The sequence below is a fragment of the Polypterus senegalus genome, chromosome 8 (assembly GCF_016835505.1).
Source record: "Polypterus senegalus isolate Bchr_013 chromosome 8, ASM1683550v1, whole genome shotgun sequence".
In the NCBI taxonomy this organism is placed as follows: domain Eukaryota; kingdom Metazoa; phylum Chordata; class Cladistia; order Polypteriformes; family Polypteridae; genus Polypterus; species Polypterus senegalus.
The window spans coordinates 105,523,356-105,538,850 of record NC_053161.1 but is presented as its reverse complement, the minus strand read 5'-3'; the positions used below and the strand labels follow the sequence as shown (position 1 = coordinate 105,538,850).

Below are 15,495 nucleotides of genomic sequence, written 5' to 3'. Positions count from 1 at the left end.
AATCCCAGCCAACACAGGGCACAAGGCAGGAACCAATCCCGGGCAGGGTGCCAACCCACCGCAGGACCCACATAAACACACGAAGCACACACTAGGGCCAATTTAGAATTGCCAATCCACCTAGCCTGTGGTCCATCGCGGATTTTAAATGTAAGCATATCCAAATATATATCACGTATTTTTCGCTGGTTTGCGGATTTCTGCGGACAATGGGTCTTTTAATTTATGGTACTCTCTCTCTCCTGCCCCTGACGTTTACTTCTTTGAAGAGGAAGATATGTTTGCATTCTTTTAATTGTGAGAAAGAAATGTCATCTCTGTCTTGTCATGGAGCACAGTTTAAACTTTTGACTAATTGGTGTTAGTTACTTCATGTCTAGGGTCTCTAATAATGTTAACAGTGTGGGAGAGTTTAAAAGGGCTTAAAATATATAAAAATAACCATACAAACATGGTTTCTACTTCGCGGATTTTCATCTATCGCGGGGGGTTCTGGAACGCAACCCCTGCAATCGAGGAGGATTACTGTATATGTATATGTATATGTATATATATATATATATATATATATATATATATATGGTTATATGCATCCTCTTCAAATATCCCCCACACACAGCCCATGTGGCATTTCTCGATTGCTATTCCTCCTCTTCCAAACCCTTTCCCAACTGGTTCGTCCTGCTTCCCCTTCAAACCCGGTCCCTCCCACACACATGGCATTTTCTCGATTCCAATTCCTCCTCTTCCAAACCCTTCCCCACGCTGGCTGCAGCCGACGTGACGTGACCGGGTTTGAAGAGGAAGTAGGACGAACCAGAAGAGAAATATATATAAGAGATTTACTGTATAATTGTGGCTTACATCGATAAGAGGATTGTGGAATGTGCCTGGGAGAAGAAAAAAAATTCTTTATTTTATTCTGTTAACGAGTGGTGTATTGCTGGGTCTGTAGTTTGGGGATCTCTGGCACCCCTGTGTAGTCACAACTAGATATGCGTGAATTTAAAAACATGTCCGAATACACTGCTACAACCAAATCATTTCTTGCTGTACATAGGCTATAGTCTCCTCAGCGTAACAAGGTTGACATTTTTTATTTGTTATAAAAACTAAAAAGATTTATATATAAAATAATCAATTACAATATTGAACCATATAACAGTATCAGCTTTAAGTCCTACATTTACTATCTTCTTTAGCAATAACATAGATTTAAAATGGTGAAGTGACCCTTCTGTTTAAAAACTAAACTACAAAGGTTTTACCTACAATTTAATAACAATCACTGATTTATAGTTTTCAATTAGGGAGTGTTCATAGTAAGATAACCTATTTTTAATGTACCAATTTCAGATTTTCAGGTTACAATAAAATTACCCTTTGAAACTGGAATTGGGTGTGCTTAGTAAGCTGTTTATACCATGACATTTATATTGGACCCCTTAAACTTCAACTTAACATACTAAAAATTTTAAAATACTTCATATTAGAAAAGGACTTCTGTAATGATCAGAATGACAAAGTGTATTAAAGGGCATAACAATGAACAAAACGTGTTTCCAGTCTGTAGAAATCTATCAATTAGAAAGATCAAAATTTGGTTAGCTATTTTTCAGATCAACATGAATTAAACTAATAATAATTTATAAATAATTACTGTTAAAAATGTAATTCCAGATTCAAATAGAATTTACAGTAACGCTCCATCATAAACTGTTAATACTATTTCAAATACCTCTTTGCATTTGTGATGCAGATAATACGGCCTCTGTTGCTTACACGCTCTACATTATCCATCATTGAGATGCGAGCTTCTTGTTGGTATTCTGTAACTTTGCACAGAGTCTCTACTGCAGCCACTAATCCATGTAATATGCTACAACACTCAGGGTCTTCACGAGGGTTAGGGGGACCAACAGCTGCAAGAGCAGACATCAGCTGAATAAAAAAAAAAGATGAACCAGTATTATACACAAATCATAGATTTGAAGAAGGACACTTTTTCATGCTGATTTTATTTTAGCTGAGGAAGCATTTTTGCCAGTTACTTCCTTAATTTTTCTCATGTCAATGACAGTTATCATACTCTTGAATAACCACAAGACAAAGGGCTTTACTACATTTAGGACCTGATGTCACTTAATATAATGTGACAACTTTGTAAATACACACACAGACGTATAACAGCACAATAGGCCATTGGCCAGATGTACAGCAAATTATTACCTAGGACAGTACCACACAAGGTGTCAGTTATAAAAATTTCCACATATTATGAAAGACAAAAAAGAAAAGTCATTTGGGGATAATTGGGCAGTATCTCTTTACCAATGTGAACTAAGAAATGATACCATTACCAAAAAAGCAGGGAAAGGTAGATGTTCAGACTATTAGGTTCAAACTGCAACCTTTACCATGTGGACTTTGACAAACCCTAATACCATTTCATTTCAAAGCTATTGCAAGGCACTTTAAAAGTTCATAACTATGGTCATGACATGGTAGGTGTGCCAGGAGGATACTTTACTGTACAGAAAGAATATCAGGGAAAACTAAAGTTTGCCCCAGAACTACTCAGCAAAGACCAGGGGCCTCATGCATAACACAATGTGTAAAATTCACACTAAAACATGGTGTATGAGCAAAAGTGGAAATGTGTGTACGCACAAAAAAAATTCACATGCACAAAACCATGCGTAAGCCAACTTCGACACACTTCTACTCCAAAAATCCCAGTCAGCATGAAAAGTAACGCACATACAGACGCCTGCCATCCCACCCCTACTCCTCCCATAATTTTGCATAATAAAAATCTCCTTTCGTTCAGTGTTTGGTTAAAAGACAATGGAAAGAGTATGTGAAAAAAGGAATTTCAGCGAATGCGAAGTGGAGGAAAGGAAAACATACTATTTGTTGGCTTAAGCAGTGGTATAAACAACAAAAGGAAATTGATTGAGTGATACAGAGTTGGCGTAGAAACTCTGAAGTTCAAGTTCAGAAAGTTGCACAGCGCCCGAAATAAAAAAAAAAAAAAAGTGGTCAGATATCAGAGTTGCTGTGAAAAGGCAAGTCACAGCCCACCGTCTGAATGTCACATGGAAGCATATTAGGGAACAGAGAAAAGTAAAATAGGGACACAGTGGAAAAAACGGTAGAACTATCCACTTTAATCTTGTAGTTTGTCATTAAAGTAGAACATCATAAACTTAATCTAAAATGAATGTTAAATTTTACTAGAGTTTCTCAAGTCCCATTGTAACTAAAGTAGCACGTTAAATGCTTCGTATTCTATGTGTTTTTCTATGTGCTCTTTGTGCAATCACTATGTGCTTCTTAAACAGGCTTTCTCTTATGCTGACAGGACACAGAATACATTATATTCATGATATTACAGTTCTCTGAACAATTTAAATTCCAAGATGTACACTTGATACCATTTTCATGATGAAATTAATTAAAGCATGTATTAAACATGGGGGCACAGTGGCACAGCGTTAGCGATGATCTGGCGCCCCATCCAGAGATTGTTCCTGCCTTCAGCAAGATGCTTGCTGGGACATCCATGACCCTTGATGAAATAATTTATTGCAGAAGTACTGTCTCTTTCAAAAGTTCCAACCTCCAATTCCTGTCCTTCCTTTTCTTTCTCCAAGTAACCACTTGCCACACAATAACCTTTGCAATAAAAGTCAAGCCATCTGTAATTTAGAACGCCGATTCTTCAGAACGTTTAAGGAGCACTGAAATATCTTCGTAGTATATGTTTAATTATTCCATCCAGGGTTGCACCAGTCCCAGCAAGAATACAGCGCAAAGCAGGAACAGTCCCTGGACGGGGAGCCAGCTTATCACTACTGCTGCATCACCATGCCCACACATTTAACTATTAACAGTATACATTATTTAACTAAAGTAAAAAATGTATCTGTATGACTTTAATGCATTTCATCTTATAAATGATATTAAGAGCTCTAAGAAGACAGCTCTTGGAAATTTAAATCAACTCAGAAGCCAGTCGTCATCATCTGTAAATATGTGCTCTCTTCTATTGAATTGAATTCCTTTATTGTTATTGTATGGTACAATGACATTCAATATGCAAATCCTCCATAAACTTATTTTCCTATAAAATGATAAAATAACAACAATAATAATAATAATAATAAGATAAAAAAAAACAATGAAAAATATACAATATGAAAGCAGAAGTACAATATACTGGACATACATGTACATATAGTGCAAATGGTTCATAAAGTGGCTCAGCTTGTGCAATATTATAACTGTAGTGCAAGTTTACAGAGGTGATTGTACTTATAAGTACAAAAAGTTCTACCAGGAGCACTTGATTGACTGATTGAGTGTGTTTTTAGCTCTTGGGATGAAATGGTTTCTGAACCGCTAGATCCCTACAGGAAAGGCTCTGAAGTATTTGCTGAATGGAAGAAGTTCAAATGGACTGTGCCCGTGGCTTAAGCAGTATGTGCTAGAAGCTGTATCCCAATAATCCTCCCCATTCTCAACACAATCTTTCGTAGAGCTTTCCAATCAGCTGCTGTACAGATATGATTCCACACTCAGATAAAGTAGGTTAAAATACTCTGAGTGGTGCAATAAGAGTAACAATGCTAAAGCAGCTGTTGTATTTGGAATAGTTTGGCCATTCCATGCACCATTATACGGTTACAGACTGATTACAATCAGATGCCTTAATTTTATAAATGATATGCGGTTAATTTCAGTGTATTTGATAAAGCCGCTTCAGGGATGTGAATCTAAAAAAAGAAAGGGAAACCACAGAGGAACAGTAGCACTGCTTTGATGCTGGGTGCCGCCAGTTTGCAAAACTGAGCAGAAAACGTGTATACTAAATGGATTGTGGTGGTGTGAGAATGTGCATGTCTTTACAGCAAGTTTAGTTTTTATGCATTGTGATGTAAGCATGGAAACGGGCGTACGCAACATTTTTGTGTGTACACAGTGTTTATACATGAGGCCACAGGACTTCTGGAACAATGTGCTCTGGACAGATGGAGGTAAAGACAGATTAATTTAGGTGCAGTACCAAAAAACTGCATGGCAAAAACCAAAGACAGCATTTAAACAGAAGAACCCTTAAGAACTATAAAGTATGGTGGTGGAAATGTTATTTTTTGGGGCTGCTATGCTACTTTAGGGCCTAACCAGCACACCATTATAAATTCAATGTGAATTGTTCAATGTACCAGAATTACTTAAGGAAAAACAACATTATGATCAACCAATAGATAGAACCTTATTTGTCCTGAGTGGGAAACTTGGCTTATGAATCTCTTTAAATAAATAAAAAATGAATTAACACGCACACTTTGGTTTGAACAAAAAAGAAAATTACAAAGAAAGAAAAACTTCTGTCTTGGCTGTCACAGATATAGTGAGGCATTATCCAGGTGTATAGCTGCCAGTACAAAGAAGCCCCAGTAGCGTTTCTTGATACACTTCTGCTGAAAAATTTGTTGGATGAAAGTAATCAGTGTTGGTGTGTCAGAGAGAACATGTGCAGCACTGTTCGAAAAGGAACTCAGTTTTTTTTTTTCCTTTGCTACTACCTCCAGGGGTTCAAGAGAGCACCCTATAACTGAGCTTAGCCTTTTAATTAACTTACTAATTCAGTGGGCACCTCTTGAAGTGACGTTACTGAGGCTAGGGATTTGCACTGGCAATCGGAAGGTTGCCGGTTCAAATCCCGTAAATGCCAGAAGGGACTCTGCTCTGTTGGGCCCTTGAACAAGGCCCTTAACCCTCAATTGCTGAGCGCTTTGAGTAGTAAGAAAAGTGCTATATAAATGCAAAGAATTATTATTATTAATATTACTACTAACCCAGCATACCACAGTGTAAAAAAATGCACTGGTCATCACAGAGTTACAGAAGATCTGAGGGATGTCATTTTCCACATTAAATGAATAAAGTCTCCTAAGGAAACAGAGCCTGTTTACTGTTTCTTATATAGTTCTTCTGTGTTCCGAGACCAGTCCAACCTATCATTTATATGAACTCCTAAGTATTTGTAGGAGTGGACTTGTAAAAACATACCAGTAAATCCACCAAGGAATGGCTAAAAACAAAGAAATGGAGGATTCTGGAATGGCCAAGTTGAAGCCTAGATCTGAATCATATCAAGATCCGGTTGGAGGATTTGAAATAGGCTGTCCATACAAAACACCCTCAAACACCACAAAGAACTGTATATGGAGGAGAGGTAAAAAAAACTTTCTCCCAGCAGATGTCAGAGACTGGTAGACAGTTATAGATAATGCCCACTTGAGGTTGTTTCTACCAAACAAGAGAATAGCAGGTATTAGAATGAAGGGTACACTTTCTTTTACCACTGATGGTATCTGCTCATTTTTTTGTTGAATAAATTATTGCAATGTGAAATTTATATTTTTTTAATCACATCACCTTAACAAATATATTGATCAAATCGTGATACGTCCACAAATTTAAAAAAAAAAAAAACACATTTCATGGTGTGTACTTACCTTTTCAGAAGACTGTACAGTATAATTATTACATTTCAGGTTGGAGGGCACAAAAGTTAACCTAGCAATCTAGGATCATACAGGTGAATTAATGACGGGGACTGAAGCAGCAACCTTTATTGTTTATAATACAAGAACCATAGTAACATATAAGTAAATTATATCCATTAAAACTTTCAGATAAAAAAGTTACTTTTAGCTGAAATAAATATACTATGCTTTGTGTTTGAAATATGTAAATACTTTATATACTAAGAACACATTTTTAAGTAAATTTATTTAAAGATTGGGTATTTGATTTATTACTGTTTGTCACCTGAAAACTACTGTATTCCTTCTAAATATACTGTATTATCTTACCTCTTGAACATTTTGATCTTCTTGGTTCCAGCTATTTAAAATGTGAAACTCAGAGTCGCTTACAATGTAACAAACCTGAAAAAATCAAGAGTGCAAATAACCTATGAAAACACAAAAGCAAGTGATACTTCAGATGTAAACAGAAAGTATTATTTACTAACTAACTGTGCTATCTGTCTAAGATAAGTTGAAACCTAAGTAATTGATGTAGACCTCAATGTTAACATTTCCCATGCACCATGCAATGCATAGGTCTTTATTATATGCCATCTGGTATGGAATTTATAAAATCAATGTTAATGTCTGTGATGGAATTACAGATGTACTACATTTTATTACTAAAAATGTTTGTGATGAGTCCTCTTTTGTAATGACAGAGATATAAGAACCGAACGGACAGACAGACAAATGACAAACAGACTTAAAATAATATTGGAAAATCAAAAGGTACGGTACATTTTATATATTGTGGTGAACTTAACTTTAGTTTGTATTGCTGTACAACAGAAAAATACAAGGTGAACAATCTACCTCTCTTTTATTAAATAGTCTAAAAAGACTGGCACTCCCTGTGTGGAGTTTGCTTGCTCTCCACATGGGTTTCTTCCGAGTGTCTACTTTTCTCTCACAGTTCCAAGGCATGCAGGTGAGATGTACCGGCATTGTTCAATAAGCCCTGATGACTGTGTTCATCCATAAATGAATTGACTCCCTACCCAGGAACTGTTCCTGCTTTAACACTCGATATTTACTGTGATGTGCTCCAGCTTCATGACTACCCTGCTCTGGATTAGCAGGTTAACAAAATGGAGGGAGAAATAGATATTCTATTTGGCCCAAATGGAAAAATTAATTATCCCAATAAAAATAAAATGGACTTTGTATTATTGTAGCAAAATATGGTTTCCAATACAAAGGATCACAATTAGAATTTTGCTATGAACTTACAAGTCTTATATTTTATCGCCATACCTAAGTTTCCTGAAGACAGGATTGCTGTTTCACAAAAACATAGTATTGTAACAACAAAATGTAGGTTACCAAGAGGAAATATTAATAATTGTACATTTGATTTACAATAAAAAATATTAATACAAGTGTGGAGAGTCCTATTAATAATAATTCTGAAGAGCTCCATGTGGAATAAGAGAACAGTAAGCTAAAAGGAGGACACTATTAATAACAGAGAGAAGACTGATCAAGTAAATATTAAATAAGAAATTCAAATGGATAGAGATTGTTTCAATTACAGATTTTGATGATACAGAATGTTTCTTTTCATAATGGGAAAAAGGGTAAGAATTTTCTGTATCTTGTATCTGAAGGTATGCTCTGATTTTCAGCCACAGTCGAAAATGTCATTAGTTTTTAACTGAGGATAAGTCAGATTTCCAATGACTACAACGGTAAAGAGCTCTCTCTACTTTTTTAGGCATTCAGGTTGCTCTCTGGATGTTAAGACCTTCAGAAGACTCACAGTATAAAGCAGATCATTAGAACATTTGTTTAATTTGATTAGTGAATAAATAAACCATTTAAGAATTCATCCCATAACAAGATTTTCCTCAGTGTTTCAATACCCTTTGTATAAAGTCTATCCATATAAAAATTTGATTCTTCTTATATTCTTGCCAAAAAAATCTCAAGTGCTAAATTGTATATCTAGCTGAATTAAATGTAACATATAGTATTTACGTAGTCAATGTCTTTCAGATAAAATAAAGCTAACTTACCAGCTTCTTGGCTGGGTATATATCATATAATATTCTGCAATATTCCATTGAACATTCAACAGCACATGTCCACAGAGATTTTGAGATGGGGGCCAGTGGAATGATGCCTTGAGCTCGATTTTTATTTAGCATATCAAACTCCACTTGTTGCCTGCAGGATTCTGACATGTAGGGACAATGGTCCACAACAAACACTGTTTTGTGAGAAATTGAAAAGTTCTTCATGTCTTTATTCTGTTAAGATCAGATGCAATCTGAAAAGACAGTATTAGACATCAATCAATCTGATCAACATTCATTTTTAATACTGTTAGTGCATCTCATAAAAATGTACATGATTTCAAGTGTTACTTAAAAACAAGGCATATTGAAATGATTAACAAAAACATTCTGCTTTCTCTGTGTTATAAAATTAATTTGAAAGAAACATGCAATGAACTCTTTCATAATTTTTCCTCACTTCAAAAAGTAAAAACTTCAAAATATTGTCAGACAAGATGATAAATTAAAACAACAGCTATAGTAGCAGGAAGTGTGGGTAAGATGTTAGAATGCATACCAAGATGTTCTGGTTCAATTTCAAACCAATCAATCATACTATTAAACAAATGTGTCATATTGAAAAGAACAAGAGCAGCAATACATTTACTTATTTGGCTGATGCCCGTCCAAGGTGACTTACAATATCTGAGATTAACTGAAAAACAAGAAATGTAACCAACTGTGAGTACAGGCAGATGAAGTGACTGATCGTGATCACACAGTAAGTGTGTTTAAATGCACACTCCAAACCAAGATAAGGTGAGTAACCTGGTTAATACAAAAACCTTGCTTTTGTACACAGCTTAGCTGATGAAAATACTGGGTCAACTGGTACCCCTAAATCCTTATCAGAGGTTGCTTCCTGTATGACAGTGTCCCCCATCTTGTATTTATAATTGATGCTCCTTTTGCACCTTTCTACATGAAATTACATTTTCCAAGTGTTTGTCCAATTCTGAAGGATCTTCAAGTGTTATTGAATTCTTTTTGCTCTCTCCTCAGTGTCTGCCGTCCCTCCAATTTTAGTATCAACTGTGAATTTCACAGTTTACTGACTATATCAGAATCAATGTCATTAATATAAACCAGAAAAAGTAAAGGTCCAAGGACAGACCCCTGAGGCACTCCACTGATGTGTTCCCCTCTCATCTGTACTCTTTGTCTCATGCTGGTTAACCAACTAGAGATCCACTATTGTAGGTTACCTTTAATACCTAATGCTTCCAGTTTCAGAATTAACCTTTGATGTGGGACTTTTTGAAAGTCTAGGAAAGTTATGTTGTATGACATTTCTTTCACTATCTTCAAATTAGAAACTTTGCTAAACAGAACCTGCCCAATTTTCCTCACCTCCCACCTCCCTCTATGCTGGAAAAAATATTGATCAGTTTCAAGGACTTAGACAGCATCTCTGCAATATATAAAACCATTTTACAGTCCATTCCTTTCAAAGATCCAAGAGGACAAAGGGAAAAGGATCTCTCCCTCAACATATCAGAAAAGGAGTGGAAGGTAGCAATGCAGAGAATTCACTCGAGCTCCATATGCGCAAAGCATACAATTATTGAACTCAAAATTATATATCGAGCACATCTGTCTCGACTAAAACTCTCCAAAATGTTTCCAAGGTAAGATCCAACCTGCGAACGTTGCAATCAAGTCCCAGCCTCACTGGGTCACATGTTCTGGGCCTGCACCAAATTAACATTATTCTGGACCAAAATTTTTCATTATCTTTCAGACAGCCTTGGTGTCGCAATCCCTCCTAACCCATTAACAGCTGTGTTTGGGGTTCTTCCAGATGGGTTTAAAGTGGAGAAGGACAAACAAATTGTAATTGCATTCACTACACTCTTGGCACGCAGACTTATTCTGATAAACTGGAAGAACCCAAACTCTCCTCTTTTAAGTCAGTGGGTAACTGATGTTTTATACTATTTGAAATTGGAAAAAATCAAATTCTCACTTAGAGGATGTGTGCAGAAATTTTTCAAAACGTGGCAGGATCTAATCAACAATATTTTAGAATAAGATTTTAAAGCACTGAGGAAGCAGATTCTCTCCGTATTCCTTTTTGTCTTTCTTTTTCTTCTCCATTCATCTATATTCACTTATTAATTTATCTATTTACTTATTTTTACTAAGTTTAAGTTGTATTCTGCTGCCCATGCTCTCTTTCTCAGGGGTGGGGGTTGATTTGTTTTCAATCCTATTCTTGTAAAATTGATCTATTTGTATGGAATGTTGTGTGATTTCAATAAAATCAATAAGATAAAAAAGTAATGTTATATGCTTTGATTTTCTCAACTATTCCAGTTGCTTCATCAAAAAATCTAAAAGATTGGTTTGGTAGGACCTTCTCTCATAAACCAAAGCTGATTGTTATTTAGTGTATTATATTATTTTCTTTTAGGACATTTTCCAATTTATTTCTTATTATGGTTTCCATAATTTTGCACTCGATATATAAACACTGTGTCCACCCGATCTAACTGGTTCTTCATATATGCATAGGAAATAGCTGGATTAAAAGTAAACTGACTCTTCATTAAAATGTTTTTTTTTTTGATGGTCTATAACATTCTTTTCTACTTAGCTGTGCAATTAAACCCTGTAATGAGCCTTAAGCTCAGAGTTGCTGGGGTAATAACGTAGGTATTTTTACTTAGATAAAATAAGTATTGTGTTCATTTTAACGAATTACCCCAACGCTGCACGTTCAGCTCATCAACATAGATTTAGGGAGTACTAAATACAGAGACATAAACCAGGAGAAGGAATAATACACTCGCCAGAGAATTTGCCAAAGGAAACGTATTTTGTGGATGATGAAAACGTGTGCCAAGGTAACACATGCACGGCCGAACAGGAGTGCAGATTACAAAATCAGAGACCGATATCCCGGTTTTTTTAAGAGGCATTTTAGTAACCGGATTTCTGTGAATTACAAGGCTTTTAACGCATTCCGTCTGTGAGCAGCGGGATCTGAACCCACAACCTTACCGTTCGAGCCCCACTACTTATTATTATTATTAAATTAAAAATATACAGAATAATTTTCTTCTACAAAGGAAAAGTGCTTAAACAATCTATGCTACCCATTATTCATCCATTTCATGCAGCGACTTCAAAAAAATAATACAATTATCGAACTGCACTTTTTCTTTAATATTAATCGTTTAGTATACACAGCAATACATCATTTACTATACACAAAAATGCACTGCAGCCTCAATTTAAGCCCTCGAAATCAGCTTCAGTAAAATCAAGTAGATTTGAATCTGCAAGCAAGAATAGTGGGACACATTAATCAAGTGTTATTTTTTTATTAAGTTCACAGAGGTGTCAGGTACAGTGTTTCAATTTTGACCTCCGGACAAAATATTTAATTCCTTAAAAAAATTATTACAGTAACTAAACGTTAAGTGTTAAACCAATTACAACAAAAGCTGTTGTATAATAAATCTAGCAGCAGTGCATTTCCTATACACGTTAAACGAAGAAAGAAGAAGGGCGCCACTAAATTCTGCGAGTCTAGGTGTTTATATCCAGAAATGGTAATTATTTACTTTTCAAAAACATTAAACCAGTCCATATTACTATAACGATCGACTTACAGGGAATAATAATAGAGTCACCTGTTTTCGCTAGGTCCTCTTCACATCTAAGCTTAAGCTAAAGAATTCAGAAAGAAACAGCAGAGATTGCTCATGTTCAAATGCTCATGTTCAAAGTAAACAAAGCCGTCCAGATTAGTATCCTTTGGACTCTATAATAGGTTTCTATTCCAGTACATCTGGCAATTTCACACTGTCTTCAGTCATACTGACACATTTTCTCTCACGATGATGTTCCAGACATCAATAATACATTACTTATCAGATGATGGACTCCACTTTCACACCATTTCTTCCCGGTCCATCACACATTAGCGTTCGGGCGGCACGCTGAGCTTTGCTGAAAACTGTTCCGCTTCTAGACTCGTTTGAACAGTCCAACTGTGTTGACTATAGCATTTTTATAAGCGTAAAAAGCCATAATTACAATACAATTGTTACAGTGATTTAAGCCAAAATGTAAGCGTGTACTGATTTAACTAAATCTATATAGAATGAAATCATAAAACCCGTAAGGTATTCGTCGACTCTTTGAAATTCGGTATGTAGAGTCCACGGCGTGATCAGGGCTTAAGGTAAGTCAAGAGACACTTGTTTCGCATAGCGTTCAGTTTCCAACCATGAATAAATATTTTTATTTTCAGAACCACCTTATTCAAAAAGGCTGTCTAAGCTGGCAGTAATAGGCGCAAGGCAGTTAAAAAAACAGTGTCTGTTAGCCCATGGCGGACCCGAGACGCTTCTACACGGACATGCGCTTATATCAGGCTTCTTTAGAGATGTGAATCAACATAGTCTACACGTCTTGAGGATGTGGAAGGAATCCGAAATTGCCGACAGTACCCTGGCCTACCGGGCTTCTTCTTCTCCTCCTTCTTCCTCTTCATCTTTTCCCATTTTTATGTGGGGTCGATGTGATTGATCAACCTTCTCCAAACAGCTCGGCCCCGCACCTTCTTGCCAGTCAAGCCATTTTCCTTAAGATCTTCTTTTACTTTATTGATTCACTTCCACTCTGGCCTTCCTCACTTTCTGTTCTCCTGTACTTTCATTCCCATCACTATTTTGCCCACAGTCTCTCCTTATCACATGCCCATACTACTTAAGCCTACTGGCCTGTTTTTTCTTTGATATCTCTTAATACTTTTGTTGTACCTCTGATTGTATCATTTTTTTATTTTGTCCTTTCTTAACTCCACAAATCCATCTCAACCTTCCCATTTCTGCCACACTTCTTCTCCTGTGCTCTCTTTACTGCCCATGTCTCAGCTCCATACATCATCGTTGGTCCATGACTGCCTTAAAAACCTAACCTTAGTCTTAAATCTCCAGTCACACAATACTCCTGATACCTTCTTCCGGTTGTTCCAATCACACTGCACTCTTTGGGTTATCTCTGCATCTAGTTTTCCACCTTGGGCTACCACTGATCTTAGATGTTTAAATGTATCCACTCTTTTTAATAGCTGTCCCTGTAGACTACCTTCTGAATCCTGATCATCATTACACCTCATATATTCTGTCTGTCAAACCTTTATATACAAATGGAAGTTGTTTAATACAAAAGAAATATGGTCACTCCCCATAATGTGAGCTATCTCATGGCGTAACAAGGTTCACCTATCTCTCCCTACACTCTTAAAAATATTGGTTCTTTAATGGCACTTAATTGGTTGTGTGGTTCCTTGAAGAATCATTGCTTGACTAAGAACCATTTCATTCTGGGAAGGTCTCTTTGTATATGAAATTAGTTCTTCGGGTTTTGAAAAGGTGCTTTGAAAGCAGTATACTAACAGATCAAGAAAACCAGAATTTAGTCTTTCTTAGCCTGTGCAATCCATCCATCCATCCATTATTCAACCTGCTATATCCTAACTACAAGGTCATGGGGTCTGCTGGAACCAATCCCAGCCAACATAGGGTGCAAGGCATGAAACAATATACAGGGCGCTAGCCCACCGCATGGCATACACACACACCAAGCACAAGTTTAGGATCGTCAATGCACCTAACCTGCATGTCTTTGGACTGTGGGAGGAAACCGGAATACCTGGAGGAAACCCACGCAGGACCTGGGAAGCGAACCCGGGTCTCCTGACTGCGAGGCAGCAGCGCTACCCACTGCACCACCGTGCCGCCACATCTGTGCAATTAGTGTCCTTTTAAAATCAGAAACTTATTAGTTGTTCACAAATCTCTTGATCATCTATTCATAGCTATTCATAGAACTTGTTACACATCTAAATAAATGAAGGTTCTTTCTGGAACCTACATTTGAATGGTTCTTTTGGGAGCCAAAAATGGTTGCCTTGTTGCGCCACTCTGAAGAACCACTTGGGCACCTTTATTTTTAAGAGTGTATCTGCTTATTTTTTTGTTAGTTACTCAACTTCTTACTACATTTGTTTCTGAGAGTGACATACCTTTGCTGGGAATCCAATTTTGCTAATAGGCAATTTATTATTAGTCAGTTTGGCAGATGACAGAACATTGCTTTTAAAAAACACATTATAAACTTCAAAACCTATTGACACTATTAAAATATTTTCTGATGCCTGTCAAAATAAGGTTTCTTATTTAGGAATTATAATTACAAAAACTATAGATACTAGATGTAACCTAAACATAAGCCCACTGATTGACAAAGTACAAAAAAGATTCAATCCATGGCTCCAAAAGGATTTATCCCTAAAAAGGCAAGAAGTTTTTTGCCTAAAGCAGAGGGAATCTCCAGATTGACTTTAGCAGTCCTTTATTGGATGTTAATAGCATTCTCCAAATCAACTGACAAAATGCTTTTTGGATTTGTATGAAAAAACAAAACCTATTAAATTAACAATCTCATAATTATGAATTCCTATCATACTGGCATACTTAAATTGTGTTTATTTTTCTTCCATGCATTATACTTTTAAAATTACCTTGGTTAGACATTTTGTTTCTAACACCAAATTTATGTGGAATTTTATTTCAGTCTTCTCCAACATGGGTCTTACTTTTGCCTTTCTTAGTGATGTATAACTATAATATTAATAAGATTTCCTGTAGACTAGCACAATTTCATAAGGATATGCTTTTACTTTGGTCCATAATTTACAAACACCACTTTTCCCCGCATATGTATTTTAAAAGAAATATTCATTATTTTTCATTTCAAAATACATTTTTATTTGTATTAGCTGGTTCAATCAAAATATTTTGTTACTGAATTTGTTA

The 15,495-nt window shown here is 36.1% G+C and overlaps 1 protein-coding gene across 3 annotated transcripts in view; it reads right to left on the bottom strand.

Annotated features, from left to right (window-relative positions):
* The window catches only part of ints13 (integrator complex subunit 13), a 73,091-nt gene extending 60,317 nt beyond the window's left edge, over positions 1-12,774 (bottom strand). For 2 of the 3 annotated variants that reach the window (XR_005634697.1, XM_039761548.1), the window contains exons 1-4: positions 12,301-12,773; positions 8,621-8,874; positions 6,888-6,962; positions 1,739-1,941 (exon numbers count right to left, since the gene is read on the bottom strand). Coding sequence is in view for 2 of the 3 variants with exons in the window: in XM_039761548.1 (XP_039617482.1) it covers positions 1,739-1,941; positions 6,888-6,962; positions 8,621-8,845 (503 nt within the window). In the remaining variant the exon portion in view is untranslated. Of the gene's footprint in view, positions 1-1,738; positions 1,942-6,887; positions 6,963-8,620; positions 8,875-12,279 lie in introns of all 3 variants that reach the window. The other variant, XM_039761549.1, reaches the window with a different exon arrangement.
* Between the last annotated feature and the right edge of the window lie 2,721 nt (positions 12,775-15,495).